General features: G+C 37.1%; 1 protein-coding gene across 12 annotated transcripts in view; it reads left to right on the top strand.

Annotated features, from left to right (window-relative positions):
• MALRD1 (MAM and LDL receptor class A domain containing 1) overlaps positions 1-22,988 on the top strand; it is a 754,524-nt gene that overhangs the window by 457,777 nt on the left and 273,759 nt on the right. For all 12 annotated transcript variants that reach the window (XM_086334563.1, XM_086334560.1, XM_086334554.1 and 9 more), the window contains 2 exons: positions 4,401-4,646; positions 6,433-6,590. In XM_086334563.1, the coding sequence (XP_086190689.1) occupies positions 4,401-4,646; positions 6,433-6,590 (404 nt within the window). The remainder of the gene's footprint in view (positions 1-4,400; positions 4,647-6,432; positions 6,591-22,988) is intronic.

The following is a 22,988-nucleotide window of genomic DNA, read 5'->3' as shown; positions in this document are numbered from 1 at the left end:
AGTGAGTAAGTTTGAAGGGGAAGAATCGGATTTTGAACGTAAGCATATTAAGTTTCAGAGTCTCTGACGTTTACATGGGAGGTTTTTAAATTTTATAACTTGTTCTTCCTGACAAAATTAAGGGCTTCTCTACTGCTCAGATGGTAAAGAATCTGCCTGCAATGTGGAAGACCTAGGTTTGATCCCTGGGTTGGGAAGTTCCTTGGAGGAGGGCATGGCAACCCACTCCAGTGTTCTTGCCTGGAAAATCCCCATGAATGAAGGATCCTGGCAGACTACAGTCCATTGGGTTACAAAGAGTCAGAAACAACTGAGCGACTAAGCATAGCACAGCACACAAAATTAAACTGCCTATCAGGAGGGTCACTGCCTCATTTAAACAGTATTTTTTCCTGTAAAAATGAGCATAATATCATTAGATCCTTAATATCAAATCATTTAAAGATATATATACTTCTAGGTAGCTGATTTCTTTGGACAAAACAATAGGCATGGAAAATAATTTAGAAATAAGTAAATAATATTAGTTGATAACTTCCCTTGAATTTACCAAAAAACGTTGCTTATTGTTTTATGGATAAGAGTACATTATAGCAGTGAAATTTTCTTTATTAACCTAGAGAGTTTTCTGTTCAAAATTAATCTTGTGTTATATTTGAGTTATTGTATTTTAAATTATGCAGGTATTTATGTTTTATAGATGTAAAACAGTGATTCACATTGTGGCTATCTTAAAATATTAGCTATATTGATTGTATAATATTTTGCCTTATGTTTCCACTTAGAGACATGTCCAAATTATTTTCTTGTGTGTTTGATTTTTTTTTTTTTTTACAAATGAAAATATTTTTATTTTTTAATTTAAATTTATTTATTTTAATTAGAGGCTAATTACTTTACAATATTGGTTTTTCCATACATCAACATGAATCCACCACGGGTGTACACGTGTTCCCCATCCTGAACCCCTCTCCTACCTCCCTCCCATACCATCCCTCTGGGTCATCCCAGCGCACCAGCCCTAAGCTTCCTGTATCCTGCATCGAACCTGGACTGGCGATTCATTTCTTATATGATATTATACATGTTTCAATGCCATTCTCCCAAATCATCCCCCACCCCTTCTCCCACAGAGTCCAAAAGACTGTTCTATACATCTGTGTCTCTTTTGCTATCTTGCATACAGGGTTATCGTTACCATCTTTCTAAATTCCATATATATGCATTAGTATACTGTATTGGTGTTTTTCTTTCTGGCTTCGCTCTGTATAATCGGCTCCAGTTTCATCCACCTCATTAGAACTGATTCAAATGTATTCTTTTTAATGGCTGAATAATACTCCATTGTGTATATGTACCACAGCTTTCTTATCCATTCATCTGCTGATGGACATCTAGGTTGCTTCCACGTCCTGGCTATTATAAACAGTGCTGCGATGAACATTGGGGTACACGTGTCTCTTTCAATTCTGGTTTCCTCGGTGTGTATGCCCAGCAGTGGGATTGCTGGATCATAAGGCAGTTCTATTTCCAGTTTTTTAAGGAATCTCCACACTGTTCTCCATAGTGGCTGTACTAGTTTGCGTTCCCACCAACAGTGTAAGAGGGTTCCCTTTTCTCCACACCCTCTCCAGCATTTATTGCTTGTAGACTTTTGGATCGCAGCCATTCTGACTGGCGTGAAATGGTACCTTATTGTGGTTTTGATTTGCATTTCTCTGATAATGAGTGATGTTGAGTATCTTTGCATGTGTTTGTTAGCCATCTATATGTCTTCTTTGGAGAAATGTCTATTTAGTTCTTTGGCCCATTTTTTGATTGGGTCGTTTATTTTTCTGGAATTGAGCTGCAGGAGTTGCTTGTATATTTTTGAGATTAGTTGTTTGTCAGTTGCTTCATTTGCTATTATTTTCTCCCATTCTGAAGGCTGTCTTTTCACCTTGCTTATGGTTTCTTTTGTTGTGCAGAAGCTTTTAATTTTAATTAGATCCCATGGATTAAAGATCTAAACATAAGACCAGAAACTATAAAACTCCTAGAGGAGAACATGGATAAAACACTCTCCAACATAAATCACAGCAGGATCCTCTATGACCCACCTCCCAGAATATTGGAAATAAAAGCAAAAATAAACAAATGGGATCTAATTAAAATTAAAAGCTTCTCGTGTGTTTTAAAAGAATTAGATTTTAGCTTGACCCAGTTGCTTTGGAGAAAAATATCTTCAAAACCAGTAAATTTGCTTTTATTCCCCAAATTGAAATTGACAGAATCAATACAAATGTCAATTATATAAAATCAAATGATCTAGTAATTTCTCAGGTTCTCAACAGATCCATGAGAAATAATGCATCTGGTAGTCAACACTGGTGTTTCATCCCTCAGTGATCTTGTGTCTTACAATAGTAGACCTACCACTGTCCTTCAAGTCAATGGACTTAAAAAATAATTCTGAAGACAACAGACCTGGGTCCAAATTGCATTGCTCCTCTTGAAAATTCAGCAAGTCATTTAACATCTATAATCCTCAGTTTTCTCATCTATAAATGAGAGGGTTAATGTAAATGATCTCCATTTCTGTGTAGCTCAAAAATGCTTTAATGTTACAATTCTCAGTCAAGCTCTGTAATTGAAACAGCAAAGGTCTTTTGTCTTACCCTCCAATCTGCCAGCTGAACTGGGCACCTAAATGAAAATAGTTTAATCTTACACTGCAAGAAAGGAAAATGTTAGCAATTAACCTAGAAGACAAGAAAGTTTTGTTAGAGACAGAATGCAGAGTTGAAATTTGTTTCAAAGGCATTGCAAATGTAAAGGCCATTCAATTAGGCAATCTTGAACGTGCAGTTCAAGAAGAGCTTAGCACACGAAGTGGCTGGGAATTCTCAGAACACCAGTTCTTCCCCACCGATGTCTACATGGCCTTCCATTCCTCTCCTGCCACTTCTTTCCTCTTAGCCATCTGTTTTCTAAAATGTGAGACTGATCCAGAACTTAAAAGCTTTTCTATGAGATTCTATCAAAAGCAATTTCCAATTCTCAGAACACCTTCCATGAAATGTCTGAATCACCTTCTTCCTCTAATCCACACCAGTCCTCAACCTCCAGCCACTCTCTCAGGCCATGGAAACTCCCATCTAAAAATGAAGTAGGAAGTGGTATTACCAGCTCCCCTAACTGGCCAACTGAGGAGGAAGGAAAACAAAAATTCAGGTACTATAGAGTCACAAAGCAAATGGGAAACTGACGTCACCACATCAGAACCTTTCCTACTTAAATATTGTCAACCACGGTGGTTATGTTCTATTGAAATATCGGAGCAGGATATTTATAACTTGACTGTGCCTATTGAACGGGTTTATTATTTCCAAAACACTTTAACTCATTCATTTGACTAATATTTACTGATTGCCTGTGAAGGTTCAAGCACTACTCTAGTGACAGAAACCAGAGGTCCCCAACCTTTTTGGCACAAGGGAACAGTTTTGTGAAAGATAATTTTTTCTGTGATGTGAGGGTGGGGGTATAGTTTCCTGATAATTCAAGCCATTACATTTATTGTACACATTATTTCTATTCTTATTACATCAGCTCCACCTCAGATCATCAGGCATTAGATCCCAGAGATTGAGGATCCCCAGTATAAACAAGTCTCTCTAATTAGTTTAACTTTTTACTATTATTTTTTTCTCTTTTTTGATCAGTAGACTAAAACTCATCAAATATAGGAATGATCCAAGTCACATAAGTGATGAGTTATCAGCATCAGTTCAAACTCAGACATTTAAAATCATCATGCTTTGTCTTAAAGTTTATAGAAAAGTCTTTATGGGCCACACTGCTTTGTAGGAAAATTGCACCTTAAATTCCAAACAACTATGAAATAAATAAGCATTTTGGAGGAAAAAAATCTGTTGGAAGGTTAAATATTAGTTGTATATTCATGCCCCTGCTTCTGAGGAAGTATGATATGTTTGGCTTCTGATAAATAATGGAGTGCGTGGATACTGATGTACCTTCAAATACCCCATGTTACATAAGTTCTTACTACCCTGAAGATCTTGTTTCAGGATTAAAAATAGAAAGCCTCTCTTTGGTTTTCAGATCTAATTTATCTCTTTGAGGATAGCTCACAGGACATGCTGCATTTGAGGACGATTGGAGTACACTCCTAGATCAATAAAATGATTGATTGTTTTCATTTTGAATGATGCTTGTGAATAAGCTATAGACCAGAACCCTGGAGAGATTAGGGGAGAGAGAGGCAGGGGTCAGATACCCCAAACTCCTAAGAACATTATGTTTCTTTACATATTAAAGGGAATCTACTCTTCCTACTTTTTAACCTCATAAACGTGGCGGGAGTGTTTCCTCATCCTTTTTGTTTGTTTGTTTTTTAGGTTACTGTCCACTTGGCTATCGGGAATGTCAGAATGGCAGATGTTTTAAACCGGAGCAGAGCTGTAATTTTGTAGATGACTGCGGAGACTATACTGATGAAAATGAATGCGGTGGCTCCTGTACTTTTGAAAAAGGCTGGTGTGGTTGGCAAAACTCCTTGGCTGAAAACTTTGATTGGGTTTTGGGGGTCGGCTCTCCACAAAGCCTAAGACCTCCCAGAGACCACACACTTGGAAATGAAAATGGTAGGTTATCAGGTTGTTCCAGTTACTCTACTTTTGTTCACAGTGAGCATCACATTGTCTTTGCCGAGAGCATCAGAGAGACCACCGTGGTGTCAGGGCAACTAAGTCAAACATTTAATGAGTACCTTTGTCTCCCAGCACTGCATAGCAGACAGCCTCAGCGGGGTGGTGTTAAAAGCAGACATTTATTGTCTCACAGTTTGGGGGCTAGAAATTTGAAATCACGGTGTCAGTAGGGCTGTTGGTTCCTGTTGAGGATTTTGAAGAAGAATAATCTATTTCTTGCCTCTCACTAGCTTCTGGTAGCTTCAGATGCTACTTGGCTTGTAGGTGGAAGTCTCTTTCTGTCTTTGCGTTGTCTTCCCTCTATGTATGTGTCTAAATTTTCCCTTTTCATTACAATAATCTTATTGGACTAGAGGCCACCTTCATGACTTTATTTCAACTTAATCATCAGCAAAAACCCTATTTCCAAAGAAGCTCACATTAACTGGGACAGAAATTAGGACTTTCACATCTTTTGGGGGGACACTATGTAACATATAACAGTGAGTAATTAAAACTGAATATTGCTTTGATAATTGTAGATAGATGATAACATAGGCTGCCCTCGGGTACCTTTTCGAAATGACACATTTGTAATCAACCTTGAATTCTACCATTCATTTGATCAGTAGCAAGTCATGTAGCTTTTCAGATTCTCAAATCTCTCCTCTGTCCAATGGAGATAATAAAATTTGCCCTGGAGTTGTCAGGATCAAGGGAGATGATCTGTATTTGGGGCAGTAGAAAGCCCTAAAGGTGCTGTGCAGACGTAGCTGTAAGATCATCTCTGTGAAGGGTGCTTGGAATGGCTCATTTTTACGGTGAGCTGAACCTATTTCTCATATTCTTTGGTCAAGGGGCAAAAGACATTAGCAGAATAAAGAAGGGATCTTGAATTCCTGGCTGTTACAGAGTAGAATAAAGGTGTTTAAATATTGAAGTTTCACAGGCCTATGATAAAACAGGGGCTTCCCTGGTGGCTTCCCTGAAGAGCCTGCCTGCAATGCAGGAGACCTGGGTTCGATCCCTGGGTCAGAAAGATCCCTTGGAGGAGGGCAGAGCAACCCGCTCCGGAATGCTTTCCAGGAGAATCCCCAAGGACAGAGGAGACTGGTGGGCTATAGTCCATGGGGTCGCAGAGTCAGACATGACTGAGAGACTAAGCACACAGCACATGATAAAACAGAGCTCTCCAAGCTGGGCCAACCATGCCAGAGAAAGGAAGGCCCGAGTCCCATTCTAACACTCAGCTCTACATACGTAAAATGTTTTGGACATTTGGATAAACAAGCCAAAAACTCAGTATCTTGCCTTGTATGTTGTATATTAACATTCTCAGCATTTTATTTGTGCACTCAAAAGGTGACTGACTTTTTGAAAGCATGTCATATTTCTTTATTTATATTTCGTAGACAATCTTTGCATTGTTTCACAGTAACTGGATAGTTTGGGGAGTCCATGAAATGATTTCTGTAACTGTCTCATTGAGTCCATGGCATAAATATTCTGTCAGATCAGTTCATCTGCACACTGTGAAGTACTTTGCTAAAAGCACAGACAGTTGGAAATTGTTCTGTCAGCGAGCTGGAGGCAAGGCTATTAGATTTCCTTTCTCTTTCAAGTAGAAATACCTTTGGCAGTTGAGATCCTATGAAATGTAATTAAAAACCCAACGATAGGAAAACTAAAATGATCCTCTCCCTGTTATTTTGGCATGATCTGAATCTCATCTTGTTCCCAGGGCACTTCCTGTATCTGGAAGCTACTCCAGTAGGCCTACGGGGCGAAGAAGCACATCTCAAGAGTGGCCTGTGGCAAGAATCCAGCGCTTCCTGCACCATGAGCTTCTGGTATTTCATATCCACAAAAGCCACGGGGTCCATTCAGATCCTCATTAAGGTAAGATTTCAGTTGGTGATGCCTCTGAGCTTCGTGAAGTTTCCTACAGGCAGCACATGGCCAAAGGGAGTTTATCACAACTCTGCTGCCCTGGCCCTGGAAGGCCTCCTCCCATCGGAGGGCGATGCTGCTTGTGGTTCAGATGTTTTGTGGAATTTGGTAAACTGGGCACAGGAACCAGCTTTGAGCTCAGCATCATACAACAGGTTGTAACACAGGTTGTAACTGACTCTCAGAAATTCTCTGTGGTAAGTTAGTCTAAAACCCACAGGTTTCTTCACTCTATTTGGGTATTTCCTTGCCTATCCTCCTCACTGAAAGAATCTAGATGATTTGTGCATCTGAAAGAAGAGTAGCTATCCATTGTAATAAATATATGAACGATCATTAAAGAAATTAATGTGAAACATTCTGGTCCTAAGTACAGCATACAAAGGACAGGACTGCTCAGGCGAATGATCAAGGTATGATTACATTGAACCACTTATTAACTATGACACAGTAATACATTTTCTTACTGTGGATTAATTAGATGTTTCTGACAGGGCTTTAATTTAGTTTAACAGAGTGACAGTGTTTGGGGAGCAAAGTAACAAAGTATATATTAATATTAATGAGACTTGGTTCACATACTTTGACTCTGGCAAGTTACAGCAGCAGCAAAAAGGTGGGGTGTGTGTATGTGTGTGTGTATGTATGTGTGTGCATACATGCATGCCTACATGTATGTACACACATGTGTGTTCAAGAATCTCTTTAGAATTCCAAGAAAGCTTACTCTGAAGACATGATTTTTGGGCTGTTGCTGTTTTCTCACACATGGGCTTTGGTGAAGTGCCCCACACTGATGGACAATGCCTGACCAGAATATCAAAGGCCTCATTTGTCTGAATAGCTCGTGGCTGCATAGTTCATGTTTTATCTGAAACCGGAGCTAACTTTATAATTTAGAACCCTTCTCTAATAATGCAGAAAAGCCTGCCTAATAAAATACATGCAGAAAATATCACAATGATTTATTCTTATATTTAAATATGGAAACTTACTGAAATACAGTGCTTAAAGTTCTTAGAAGAATATTTTCCAGTACTCTATTGAATGTAACACTGGGCTATATGGTCTGTACTGTTAAATAACAAAACTTCAACTGAGGAAATTTAAAGATCAAATTGCTTTGTTGAACAATTCATGAGTTCAGCAGCATCCCATGTAGGAGATAGAAAGGAATTCTGCCAAGTTATAGAAACAAAAAAGGTTTTCAAAGGCAGAAAGGGGGCAGGTAAAGGAAATTATTAGCCAAAAAAAAAAAAAAAAAAGCATTGTTTCAGGGAAGGTCCCCTCCTAAGAAGGATGGAGGGGTTCTGTTGGACAGATAATTTCTCTAGTGCTGACTGGTTAAGATTACATTCCTGAGGAAAGTTGAAACTGCAATTAAATTAGGTGTTAAGGTCTTAGTTTACTGTCATGATGCTTAGCACAAGTGACTCCATTTTGAGCAAGTTGTCTTTTTTCAACAGTGCCATGTGAAGGGTTTGATGCATTGGATTTTGCCTTTATTATTTGCTTCACTCATATTTACATTTCTCATCTCTTATAGTAACAAGTTTACATTACTAGAAAAAACTTTACTATTAAATTATACTGATTTGACATATGTCTTCCTATCAAGTCACATTGAGCTCCCATATTCCTCCCAATTCCTCTGGACATTTAATAGCAACTTTAAAGACCTATATTCCTATTGTATTAAAAGAATGCCTATTATTATTTAGTTACATTTATTACAAAGAGAAATCTTTCATACCATATATTGATTTTATATTCGTGAATTAGGGCGATCATTTCGTTTTGGTAATTAATACAATACATATTTTTGATCATCATTACAAAGTACTGCTTAGGCTTCTGTCTGTGTGGAAGCATGTTGGATTTCACCTCACTCATTAGTTGGAAATCGTCCTAGCCAGGTGGCAACCACAGCAGGGGTATGAAAGCCACCTTTTCTTTCTTTCTGTGCTCCGTATCCTTTAGAATGGACCCAGTATGTGCATATGGTATCCCCGGCCCAGTCTCCTCTCTTTTTTCTCAGGCATGCCTCCTTCTGTGTTCCCATGGTTTTCCTCCACATCAGGTCCAACACAATCGGGTAGATTCCGCCTTTCACAAATCTTTCCTTGACACTTTGCCAGCCATGACTATTCCTTTTGTAAGTGTCCCTCACAGCTCCAGAAGTTCTTCCTGATGACTGACTGTTCATTTATATTTATACTATTTCAATAGGTACATCATAACATAGTGAAGGAAAGCCTTGAGACTTCATTCTTATGTCTGTCTCAGCTCTTCGGAGAAGGGACTGCAGGATGAAGGGGTTAGAGGAAAGGAGTGGTGCTCCCCCAGAGGAGCCCATCGCTGGGCTCAGGACAACCATTGTTTGCATGACATTAAAGTCTAACCTGGAGAATCTGTAATCTAGGTCTGAAATATATATATATATATATATATATATACACACACACACACATACATTCAGATGCAAAAGGCATGAAAGCACTGACCATAATTTTATAACCATATAGTTCTAAAGGGTAGTGTTGTTGACTGCAAATCATAACCGCAGTATCACATACTGAGTCATGCCTTTTTCTGCATATAATAATAGTTCGTTTTTCTTTTTAAAATTTATTTTTTTTATTTTTAAATTTATTTTTAATTGAAGGATAATTGCTTTACAATGTTGTGTTGATTTCTGCCGTATGACACCATGATTCATTTCCAAAATAGTATGTTTGCTCTTGATAGTCTTCCCTGGTGGCTCAGACGGTAAAGCATCTGTCTACAGTGCAGCAGACCCGGGTTCGATCCCTGGGTTGGGAAGGTCCCCTGGAGAAGGAAATGGCAATCCACTCCAGGGCTATTGCCTGGAAAATCCCATGGACAGAGGAGCCTGGTAGGCTACAGTCCATGGGGTCGCAAAGAATCAGACACGACTGAGCGACCTCACTTCACTTTGCTCTTGATATCATCTATCATTTTTACCTACCTTTTAACTCATACATTCAATATGAAATTTCTCATTAAATTTTAATGTATTGCTTTTGAAACCATCTAAGATTTAAAAAATATGAAACAAATGCTCAGGGGTAGAGTTAGAGTTCCAAAGCATGAAAGTTAACTTGTTTTTACAAATATATTTAATTTTACACATTTCAGGTCAATTTTTTCTGATGGAATTAATTAATGATGAGTAATATGTTGATTTTAATATGTAAAAAAGAATTGAGGAAATTTTAAAGTTTACATGCATTTGATAAATTGTTTTTCATAGGTAAAATTTCTAGTCTCATCATGAAACAAAAGGCCTTTGCATCTTTTCAACTAGTCTTGTGAATAAAATGCAGAAACACCTGCTGCCTGAAGGGCATTGTTGTGTTTTGGAGCAACTCCATCTGTGATAAACTGTTGATATTTTAATCAAGATGACTTCATGCTATAGGGAATTTGAATCTGTTTGACGGAAGGTCTTCAGGACTATCCATTATGCCACTGTGATAGAAAACATAATGTATTCAAGCCTGAAGTGGAGGAAAATAATGTTATTTCAGGAGAGCCCTCCTGATTATAGCAACCTAGTTATGCTGAAAGAGCGTAATTAAATTAGCCTATTGCTTTATCTTGCTTAGTGATTCAGAGAATTTTCGGGCTGGTAAGGTCCTTCGAAGTATGTTTAAACAATTCATTTTACAGATGAAGGAACTAAGATTATAAAGTTGTCTTTCTTGTCCCAGATCATATGGTATTTTAAGAAAAAAGTTAAGATGCAAATTCAATTTTCCTGACTTCTAATTCAGAGATCTTATGTACTTGACTTCCTGGAAAGTCTATCTAAAAATCATATTCAGTATGGAAATACAGATTTTGTTCAGTAGGCAGTGGTAAATGTCAAATTGACAAAGGAAAGGCCAGATTCCTTTGCCTACTTGGAAGAACTGCCTACTTGGCCGTTCTGGCTCTGATTTTACCCTCAGCCTAGCAAACAAGGAGCTGCAGTTGGGTGTAAGGGTCCACTGACCAAAGTGAGCACCTCCATCCTTTCTCACTCACCACTACCCCATCCCTGGCGCGTGCACACACACAACCCCCACAGTCCTAATGTGAGATTTACAGCTAATTACTAATACTCATGTGCCTAAGAGAATGTCAGACAGGCTTTTGTACTTAGGCATCTTTCGATCTTTTCTGCCTATTGAATATCTGATGCTATTTTAATCACGTTGTTGAGATTTGATTCATTATTTCAGAGAAAAGGATGTAGAGAATATGGATAGAGGGGCTACACAGCAGTTGTATATAGCAAATTGATTTTTTCAAAGCCAGTCATGTGCATTGGGAGCTGTAAATTCATTAAACTAAACTTTAGTACCAGAACTTTATTTGCTTTTCTGGAGTTGTTTCAGTGTGTTAACAATTCAATCTGAGTAGTTTTGGTACTATTATATTATTGATCTTAGCCAAATCAAGGGAGAAAAGTTGATCTTTGCATTTCAAATGATAGACTTACAAGAGATCAACACACCCAGAGTTTGATTAATTAGTAGCCACAAGATCACAACACCATGGTTTATGTAAAACAAATGTTCCATAGAGAACATGCCAGTGTTTTTTTTTTTGTTGTTTTTTATTTTTTTAAATTTGTTTTTTTTTTTTTTTTTTAATTTGGAGGAAAATTGCTTAACATTTTGTGTTGATTTCTGCTGCACAACAATGGGTAGTGTTTATCCCCCATATATTTTTGCCTAAGATTTTTTTTCTGAACTTCTCACTACTTATTTCACATCTATCTCTTTTAGGTACCTCTACTGCTTCCCACTAGGCAGCCAGTGGAGTCCCTTCTATTAAGATTTCTATTAAGAGACTAGTTAATTAGTTTAATTGATCCTAGAGTTTTACTTTTCGAGAGACTCATATGGTCAGCACTGAAGATTGTCCTTTTAACTACTATATTGCTGTTTCACTTCCATTTCTATTCCAAACTACTACAACTACTTTTTGGACAAACCTCTACTTATTGACTGATTTCTTTCTTCTTTTTATTAATTAAAGTATCGTTGATTTGCTATGTTGTATGTTTCAGGTGTACAGCAGAGGGATTCAGTATTTTTATAGGTTATACCTCATTTAAATCTTTATAAAATAATGGTTTTTTCCACTATGCTGTACATTACATCCTTGTATCTCATTTATTTTACACCTGGTACTTTCTACCTCTTAATTCCCTTCTCGTATCTTGCCGCTCCCCTCACCGGTAGCCACTAGCTTGTTCTCTGTATCTATAAGTCTATTCTGTCTTGTTACATTCCTCTGTTTTATTTTTCATTCCACATATAAATGAAAACATACAGTATTTGTCTTTCTGTAACATATTTCACTAAGTATAATGTCTATGTTCATAGTGTTGCAAATGGCAAGATTTCATTCATTTTGTATGGTTAAGGTTAGGGTTAGTAATATTCACTTTTATGTGTGAGTTTGTTGCCTGTATTCCAGGAGGGCAAAGTCAAGTGGGCCTTAGGAAGCATCACTATGAACAAAGGTAGTGGAGGTGATGGAATTTCAGCTGAGCTATTTCAAATCCTAAAAGATGATGCTGTGAAAGTGCTGCACTTAATATGCAACAAATTTGGAAAACTCAGCAGTGGCCACAGGACTAGAAAAGGTCAATTTTCATTCCAATCCCAATGAAAGGCAATGCCAAAGAATGTTCAAACTACTGCACAATTATACTCATCTCACAAGCTAGCAAAGTAATGCTCAAAATTCTCTAAGCTAGGCTTCAACAGTATGTGAACCGAGAACTTCCAGATGTTCAAGCTAGATTTAGAAAAGGCAGAGGAACCAGAGATCAAATTGCCAACATCTGTTGGATCATAGAAAAAGCAATAGAGTTCCAGAAAAACATCTATTTCTGCTTCATTGACTACACTAAAGCCTTTGACTGTATGGATCACAGCAAACTGTGGAACATTCTAAAGAGATTGGAATACTAGACCACCTTACTTGCCTCCTGAGAAATCTGTATGCAGGTCAAGAAGCAACAATTAGAACCAGACAAGGAACAATGGACTGGTTCCAAATTGGGAAAGGGGTACATGAAGGCTGTATGTTGTCACTTTGCTTATTCAATTTATACAGAGTATATCATGCAAAATGCTAGACTGGAAGAAACATAAGCTAGAATCAAGGTTTCTGGTAGAAATATCAATAACCTCAGACAGGTAGATGACACCACCCTTATGGCAGAAAGTGAAGAAGATCTAAAGAGCCTCTTGATGACAGTGAAAGATGAGAGTAAAAAAGCTGGCTTAAAAACTCAACCTTCAAACAATGAGGATCATGGCATCCAGTCCCATCACTTCATGGCAAATAGATGGGGGAACAATGGAAACAGTGAGAGATTTTCTTGGGCTCCAAAATCACTGCAGATGCTGACTGCAGCTTGAAATTAAAAGATGTTTGCTCCTTGAAGGAAAAGCTATGACCAACCTAGACAGCATATTAAAAAGCAGAGACATTACTTTGGCAACAAAGGTCCGTCTAGTCAAGGCTATGGTTTTTCCAGTAGTCATGTATGGATGTGAGAGTTGGACTATAGAGAAAGCTGAGCCCCAAAGAATTGATGTTTTTGAACTGTGGTGGTGGAGAAGACTCTTGAGAGTTCCTTGGACAGCAAGGAGATCAAACTAGTCAATCTTAAAGAGAATCATTCCTGAATATTCACTGGAAGGACTGATGCTGAAGCTGAATTTTCAATACTTTGACCACCTGATGTGAAAAACTGACTTATTTGAAAAGACCCTGCTGCTGGGAAAGATTAAAGGCAGGAGGAAAAGGGGACAACAAAGTATGAGATGGTTGGATGGCATCACTGACTCAATGAACATGAGTTTGAGCAAGCTCTAGGAATTGGTGATGGACAAGGAAGCCTGGTGTGCTGTAGTCCATGGGGTCACAACTGATAGACTGAACTGAACTGATACATACAATGTCATCTTTATTCATTTATTTGTTGATAGACACTTAGTTTGCTTCCATATCTTGGCTGATTTATTGTTTATATATCATATATATCTTTTATACATAGTAATTCACTTAATCTTCAGAATAAATCTGCAAGGTAGATATTTTGTTCTAATTTAACAGACCATGACATTGAGACCCAAATCACATAAATAATAAGCAGTATCATCAGGTTTAAAGCCAATTCTGGCTCTAAAATCTGTCTCTAAACTGCATTCCACTTCTGCTTTTAGAATTTAAAACATTCTCATGCTGAGGAGGCAAATATATTTCATCAAAGTTTTCCTGTTGCTCTGAGATCATATGTACTAGAGATTTCTGTCTCTCCATAATAACAAATCCACAGGCCTGTCCCACACGTGTTAAAGAGGGGAAAGGATTAGTTTGTGTTTAGCAACTTTTACAGATTTTTTTTTTGGGGGGGGGGAACAGCTTGTCAACATCTAGTAATAATAACCACATTTATCTAAATCACTCTGCTTGATATCTAAATATTTCAAAAATTTCAGAATCATGATTAATAGCTGCGTTTTAATGTTGGTGAAGAAAGAATGAGTTAGAAGCAACATAATTTGTTTTTTGTAAGACAGAAATCTAGCTAGACTAAAGCTCTTAATTTTTATTCAAACATGAAATCTTTAAAACTGTTGCAAACATCTGTTGTTTTTTAGAATCTTCCTCTCCCTCCCCTCTCTGCTTACTAGTATGATCAAACTTAGTAATAATTTTTCCCTTTTTGAAAACTGAGACCCTGTAAATTAAAGCAGAAGTCTTCAAGGTCAGGGATTCTTACTTGTCCATGTTTGTGTGTTTTACAGATTCCTTGGAAATCTGAACTTCTGAATTACTTCTCAGAATACTTATAAATGTGTAAAATGCTAGACTTACAAAGAAAACTAGTTAATTAATACTAATTATTTGGAATTCCCTGGCATTCCGTTGGTTAGGGCTCTGCACTTCTACTCTAGGGGCACAGGTTTGATCCCTGGTTGGGGAACTGAGATACTGCAAGCTGTATGGCCAGAAAAAAAAATAATACTAATTATTAAAATACTTTTAAAACTCCAAAATTGTGATATAGTAAATTTGTGACAAATTCTAAAAGACAAAATTTAATGGAAGATAAAATAACTATTATTCCAAAGAGTGATAAACATAAATGATATTTCTGAGACAGATATGTCACTTTAAAGTGATGTTAAAATATTTGTTACTATTATTGGTGGGAAAGTCACAAGTGCTATCAATATTTGTGAGTTTGTTGCCTGTATTCACAGTTGGAAAAAAAATACCAAATTTTAGTTCAAGTTTCCCCCATCCATGTTCTTACCCTCTTAAAAACCCAGATCCTTCTCTTGTAAAGGGTCTTGTGAATTTTTAATTTCATAAGTGTATGTACCTTATTTGTTGTTTAAAAAATATATATATCTTATCTAAGTAGGAACTTTTTGCATGCAAAAGCAATTCCAGTTCCCAATAAATGGAACTTAAAGGCACTGAAGATTATATTCAATCTGAACCAAATTTAGAGCAGTGTGACTGTAAACAGGTTTAGGTGCTGCCACAGCAAAGAGCTGTTTCAGCTGCTGGTTATCAGACTTGCAGCCAGGTAGAGTCAGCAGCTTCTGAACTGACTGTTAGTGGATTAAAATATTGAGAGATTTATCACCCAGTTTCAGGAGTGTCTTTTCAAATGTCATAAGGAGTCACAGCTATTGACTTTTTATGTAATATAAAGTCTGGTAGAAGAAAGTGAAGAGAAACAATATTGTAACTTACCTCACTTTTAAATTTAAATTTAATGTTTAAATTAATTTTAATTCAAGGTGTAATCGGCTGGTAACTTCACTTGCTTATTCTCCATTTGATGTCAGAAAATTCAAAAGTGCAATTATGTACGGACTGCCCTAAATGGGAATCCTGTGTGTGCATGCTCAGCTGCTTCAGTTATGTCTTTGCAACCCATGAACTGTAGCCTGCCAGGCTCCTCTGTCCATGGGATTTTCCAGGCATGAATACTGGGGTAGGTTGCCGTGCCCTCCTCCAGTGATGGGAATCCTGAGGATCGGTTAATTTCCTCTTTACTTTTGCTTACTTCCTGATATTTGCATCTTCACTATATAAAACCAATTTGCCATGGCAAAATATCACATTTTTCTTTCACTTTATTTTTGGGGAGGGTATTGCTGGAAAAATTGAGTCTTCAGCACATGATAGCAACTTTTTGGAACTTGTAAGTTCTCATCAATTAATTTTTTTTGATGCTTGGTATAGTTTTTATTTATCTTATAGTTAATTTATAATGCCTGCTCTGTTAATTTTCTTTGGAGTTTGCAGCATATGTTTCTGCTGGAAAAGGTTAAAATTGCTTATCTATGGGCTGACTGTTCTAAATGAATCACATGCCTGACTCAGGCTGCTACAGGCTCAGTGATATGTTTTTACTAATTATAGATCATAGAGTTGGAGTAGAAAAAACCCTATGATTCACTCTCATATGTATTGTCAAAATAAACAATGAAAATCCTAATTATGCTGGTAGTCTTATCTCTATGAGATGAATATATAGCACATTTAATGATGAAAAGTGTTTAGAATTAATTTCCATTGTCCAGATTGGTACATCTCTTTCCATCTTCTAAAGAAGTCAAGAATATTTTCTCATAATCTATGACCTGTGTCAGCAAAGCTCTGTGTAACATTCTGCTGTGATCCTACTTCTGTGGAGACTATTACTCCTTCCATTCTTGCATTCAAAGCAGTCTTCAGTGAACTTCCATTGAATATACTCCTTGCTGTCATGAAGGCTGTGAGTTCAGAGTGGACTAAACTGTTTGCAAAAATGCAGCAGCGTGGTACTCAGTCTATCAGAATCAATCAGAGCTCTCCCACTAACATGGAATGTTCTTTGATATTTAATTATCCTCTTTTGAAGTTGTCCTCCATCTGAGAAGGTGGCTTATGATTTGCTGTGCTGTATTCCTAGAACAGGAACTTCTCTTGGGGTCATGGTGTGCGTCGTAATTGAATAGCGTGTGTTCCCATTCCACTGATCTATGTCTCATGACCCCATCACATTGCATCCTGATTGTCTACATGTAAAACTCTATAGTCCAGTGACTAGGGAGCTTTCATGTTGCAGAAACTGTATCTACCTTGTTTACTTATCTCTAGCTTGTAGCATAGGTCTAGTGTATAGCATGTAATAGGTGTTTGAAATGAATTAGTGAAATATACAGGCTTCCCATATATAATTAAATGCCAACTATGGAGAACAAACCATTCAATATCCTAGGAATTCAAAGCTATTAGAGTATTTGTGGAATGAAAGTGTTTAGGGGAAGAGAATTTGGAACTAGACCTTTAAAGTAATTAATAGTTTATTTTGAATGTGAAAATCTCTCAGTCATGTCCAACTCTTTGTGACCCCACGGACTGTAGCCTGCCAGGCTCCTTTGTCCATGGAATTCTCCAGGCCAGAATACTCGAGTGGGTAGAGATTCCCTTCTTCAGGGGATCTTCCTAAACCAAGGATGGAACCCAGGTCTTCCGCATTGCAGGCAGATTCTTTACCATCTGAGCCATCAGGGAAGCCCTAAAATAGTTTATTTTAGGCACATAAAGTACTTGTCAGGAAAAAAAAAAAGACAGATTTCAAATATCTCAATGAACTCAGATATAGACAAGGAGAACAATATGTAAATATATAATGAAGGGAATTTGCAAAATGGAAAATAATGGAAGAAATTTTTGAGCAGGACCTGTAGACAGAATTATCTATGCCATCTAGACAGATTCTTTATAAAACTACTACCTTTGTGGTCCTAACTGAAAACCCTGTCATGTTGCGGTTGATGTTATTCTCCCAAGAATGCAAAAATAGAGTTAAGCATGGACTTGGCTGAATTACTGTTCTTTTTTTATGAATTAGACCATTTTCTTAAGGATTTACTTTATGGATCAAGACTTTAACATTTTATTTCCTGTATCATATAATCACCTATCAAGACCTGAACATGCACATTCCCTGACTGATTCATTGAGGACTTAGTTATGGATTACAAATATAGATCAATTTTATTTTCAATTCAAGATGCACCATGTACTATATCCTACAGATAATCATTGTACATTGCTTTGTCTTCTATTTTATGCTAACCTCTTGGTGGCAAAAGAGCATACTTAGTTCTTCAGTTTTATGAGCTGAGAGATCATTATTCTGAGTGCTAGCAATTGAAGTGACATAGAGACTTGAGGTTAAAAAGAAGGGTAAAATAATATTTTCTGTGAATTTATGGGTTTCTTTTCATCAGCATTCATGAGCCCTTAAGGATTTTAGGGGTCATATTTTTAATGAGTTAACTTGACTCTTTTTTTACCTCACTTGGGGTCATTCTTCAAATAAAATCTCACCAAAGTTAGATATGCATATGGCTTCTAAGTGATGAGAAAATTATTTAGTTTAGAGCAGGATTTAATTTTGCACCGAGTGGGGTATTTAAATTATTTTTGGAAAAAGTTCTAAATTATAAGTTAGACTCAAAGTAATATCTTTCTCAGCTTCATCAGAATTGGAGCTAATTTTTCTTAATAGTCAAAAGAACATACACAAACACATGTACAGAAGAACAGAAAATAAAACGTTAAATAGCACTAAACAAGCTAAACTTTTGCAAAGCAATTTATTCATTTTGAGTTTTTTTTTTCTTCCAAAAGATGTCTAAACAAAAGATAAGGAAAAGAAATAGTCAGAATTAGAAGAAATTTTTTTCGTTTTCATTTTCTTTTTACATTTGAGCACAAAATATGGGGACATATAATTGATTTTTTGTTTGCAATTTAGTTTGTTTACTTAGATGCCGAGAGATTGTGAGCAGTTTTATTTTTCCAGATATACCGTTAGTAGTGATTTTACAGTGCATTTATGATTCTTTTTATTACTGTTCTATCCACACAGTAATAAACATTTGCAAAATCTCATACAATATTTCAAATAGATACCTCAGTACTTGAAAAATGCTTCTGTATTTTATAAAATGATTAAAGGCACACTGTTGATCTGGAGCACGAGGTCATATTTTTTTTTCCAGATTATTTATCTATAGCTAAGATACAATATTTTCTATTTTCTGTTAGAAGTTTCTGATATATCCTACTTCCTTGAATATCTCCCTCTTTTTCCCCTCCAAACTCTCTAGCTTCAAACATGTAGGATTTTCTGAGTAGCTCAGATACAGTTAAACTTCTAAGAAAAATTTATGAATGCAGGCATAGCTGCACAGTGACCACGAGCCGCCTAAAGGACAGTGCTTGGTTTGGAGTGACTGATGGATGACTATAGATTCACTTTGTTTTCATAGATCTCTGGGGGGAAATGATAGCTCCATGTCATGTTTTGCACACACATAAGGTGTATTAACTTTTTTTAGTCAGCACTTTTGAAAAGTTCTGTTATATTTGATAATGGCAGTGTGAACCACAAGGATCAGAATCATTACCCCAGGCACAGTGCTCGTTTCATCCATTTGTACCTTCTTATACATGATAATTGCTTGGAAAACACATGAAATTCTATACACAGAGAAGAGAAAGAAAGCTTACTAATTTTTTCCTTGTAATTGCCTGTGAATATATCCATGTGAATATGTCTATGTATGTATGCATGAAGATAATTTGCAATTTATTCAGTAGGCATTTCATAATGACCACAAAAAAAAATTCTGCAAGAAGTTAAATTTGTGACAATAGTTGAAATTGCAAATGAGGCCTTGGTAGTCTTATGGATATATTAACATTAATTTTCTTAATATTTCTGAATCTGGTAAGAATACTGGAAACATCTTACTTGCTGTATCTGAAGAAGGAAGTGAGAACTGCAAGTAGAATGGAGAAGGAGCTACATGAACAAAACATTCATGAGAAGGGTCATCTTCTCTCCCCTTTGAAAGATCACCATTATCTAATATTTTTGCAATTATTTTTACATCCCCCGTTGAATTGTTTACCAGGAAGCTGCCTCTCATCATTGTGTACGTCTGCCTGGAACTCTCAACAGTATTTTCAGTGATCAGTTATTCTGTTCTAGCTGCTGTCTGGTACTCTGAGACCCCTTGATTGCTACAACCACTTTGCTGTTGTCACCAAATGAAGAAAGCCACATACTTCTTTGATCTTATTTATTCATTCAAAGCAAAATCACCAACACAGCCTTTGGTGTATGTCATAGATTTTACAGAGTTTTAATTATTATTTTGGACAGTAGGAAGGTAAACAAAATTCATTCTCAGACTTACTCCTTTCCTTTGGGTTTGACCTTCTTTGAGGCTTTCAAGGAATCAGATAATCTGTCCTTCCAGTGCATAGACAGACACCAGTTCAGATAACACCACGCTAAACATAGCAGTTGGTCTTCACTGTGGATGAATCTTGCCATAGTGATCAAGACACTGAGACTTATATCAGCTCATTTCTCAAGGTGTGAAGTATTTAACTGACAGAGTTTCACCCTAGGCTTCAGGGTGTGTCAAAAGACCATTAGATATGTAGCCAGAGAGACCTTCAGATTTGAATCCCAGCTGTACCACTTATTACTCATGACCTTGGGCATGACCTTAGGGTCTATGTATAATATATATATATATATAAAGATACATATGTATACCATATATATATATATATATATATATATATATATAAAATTGAAAGTTAGTTGCTCAGTTGTTTCTCTTTGCAACCCATGGACTGCAGCCTGCCAGGCTCCTCTGTCTATGGAATTTCCCAGGCAAGAATACTGGAGTGGGTTGCCATTTCCTTCTCCAGGGGATCTTCCTGACCCAGGGATTGTCTCCTGCAGTGTCAGATTCTTTACCACTGAACCACCATATAAAATGATGGTCATAGCATGAGCTGAAACAGTTCTACAGTCATCAATGCCATAATAGGTGAGGGTGTTGTTTGAAAACTATAGAGCATTTAATACGTTTTAAGTCATTTTTTTCCTACTGATTCTTAATGAAAAGTGAGTTTAGGAAAGGGAGAAAGAGTAAAATTTAGAATATTTATTTTTGTTCTTTTGTTAAAAATAAACTATTAATATATGTATCATCCCCAAATGTGAATTCGATTACTTTTCTAAATGGGGATTTTCATATTGTTGCCACTTGAGTGCCTTCTCTTTGATGCCAGAACTCATTATCTGTGTTGATTCTTGCACATTGTCTGTTTGGACGCATAGGACTTTGTGCCTGTGCCCACTGTAGCTGAGCCATGATGAGATCCCCTCAGGCGTTAAGCTTGGAGCACAAGCTGTTATTCTTTTTCTCCCATAACCTGGCTAAAGATGTCTGTCATTGAGGAGATAATGTTTAGAAAAGCAGAATGTTGTTCTGAGTCAGGTTATTCATGACAAATACGTATCTTGATAAACCTAAGATGTTTGTTTTTAAACTAAGGAAGGACATTGAGATATGTCAACATGGTCCATTAAAAAAACATTGTTCCCCATCTCCCACATGGCGAATGTTCCAATAATCACGATATCTCACAGACGGAAGAACATTAACATGATATAGTGCCGTAGACACCTCATTCAGTAGCTCTCTACTGAGAAGAAAATCCAGTGCCCACACTTTGTTATCAGAGTACCAGCTCTCCAATAGAGCACTGAACATGAGAAGGATAATCCAATGATTAATATGATTTCAGATTTTTTGTTTTGTTTTGTTTTCCATGTATAGCCCTGTGTCCACCTTCTACCTCCAGATACACGTACAACTTTTCTTCCTATTCAAATAAGGAGGGGATGTCTCTTCCTGATGAAGGTTTAACTCCTCCACCTCTGGTCTTGTACCCCTATCCATCCTAAAACCTGGCTTGACTTAAGCCTAGGTTAAATCTTAAGATTTAAGATCCAGAATCTGCACTTTAAACCAACTTATCCTATTTTCTCTCTTTACAATGAATCCCTGCAGATTGCTAAAACACAGACAAATAAGCATAAGACATAAATAGGTATTTCACCTAAGAGAAGGTACAAATGGTCACTAAACATATGAAGAGATGCTCCACTCGAGTGATCAGGATAATGCAAATCAAAACACAGGTGGCTATTATTTGATATGAAATTGCTGGGCAAAAATTAAAAAGTCAATATCAAGTGTTCCCAAGAAAGTAAAACAAGCCATGAAAGATTTTTTTTTTTTTTCTCTTAGTGAGATTGTAAATTGGTATAACAATTTTGGAAAATAGCTATGCAGTAGTAAGTAAAACTGAGATGGCGTAGGCCCTGTTATCCAGCTATGTTCCTCATTTTCATATTTTCTAAAAAAATAATTGCTTGTGTGTCTAAGAGTCATGAAAAAATTCAAAGCAGAGAGTTTTTAAAACCTCTAAGCTAGAATTGACCCAAATGTCAGTCAGTAGAAGAATGACTGAATGTGACTATTCCCATAGCACAGAAGAAAAAACAAATATCAAACTTCCACATGGATTCCATCTTTCAGCACATTCTAGTTCCCATCCTTTCTCCTCCCGTTCAGTTTTGACTCTTCCTCGAGTTTTTTCAAGGAATCACATAGTCTGTCCTCCTAATAGATTCCATCAAATAATGGGTAGTATTTTCAAACAGTGAAAATCATACATTAGTGAAATACGTTAACAAACAAAATAAACAATTTAGTTAGATAATGGGCAAAAGACATGAAGAGACTACTGCTACTGCTAAATCACTTCAGTCGTGTCCCACTCTGTGCAACCCCATAGATGGCAGCCCACCAGGCTCCCCCGTCCCTGGGATTCTCCAGGCAAGAACACTGGAGTGGGTTGCCATTTCCTTCTCCAATGCATAAAAGTTTCTGAAAAGTGAAAGTGAAGTCGCTCAGTTGTGTCCAACTCTTAGCGACCCCATGGACTGCAGCCTACCAGGTTCCTCTGCCCATGGGATTTTCCAGGCAAGAGTACTAGAGTGGGGTGCCATTGCCTTCTCTGGAAGAGACTACCACAGATAGCAAAAAAATTATGAATGTGTTTTCAATATTATAAGCTGTTAGGGAAATACAAATTAAATCCACAAGGAAATATCACTATATACCTATCAGATACAGGTTATTATAAAATATTACACAGTGGGTCTTTGTTGCTTATTTTATACATGCTGCTGCTGCTGCTAAGTCGCTTCAGTTGTGTCCGACTCTGTGCGACCCCATAGACGGCAGCCCATCAGGCTCCACCGTCCCTGGGATTCTCCAGGCAAGAACACTGGAGTGGGTCGCCATTTCCTTCTCCAATGCATGAAAGTGAAAAGTGAAAGTGAAGTCGCTCAGTCGT

The sequence above is a fragment of the Bos grunniens genome, chromosome 13 (assembly GCF_055505025.1).
Source record: "Bos grunniens cultivar Pamir isolate PY7600 chromosome 13, Bosgru_T2T1.0, whole genome shotgun sequence".
NCBI classification, from domain to species: domain Eukaryota; kingdom Metazoa; phylum Chordata; class Mammalia; order Artiodactyla; family Bovidae; genus Bos; species Bos grunniens.
This window is presented reverse-complemented; position numbering and strand designations above follow the sequence as displayed.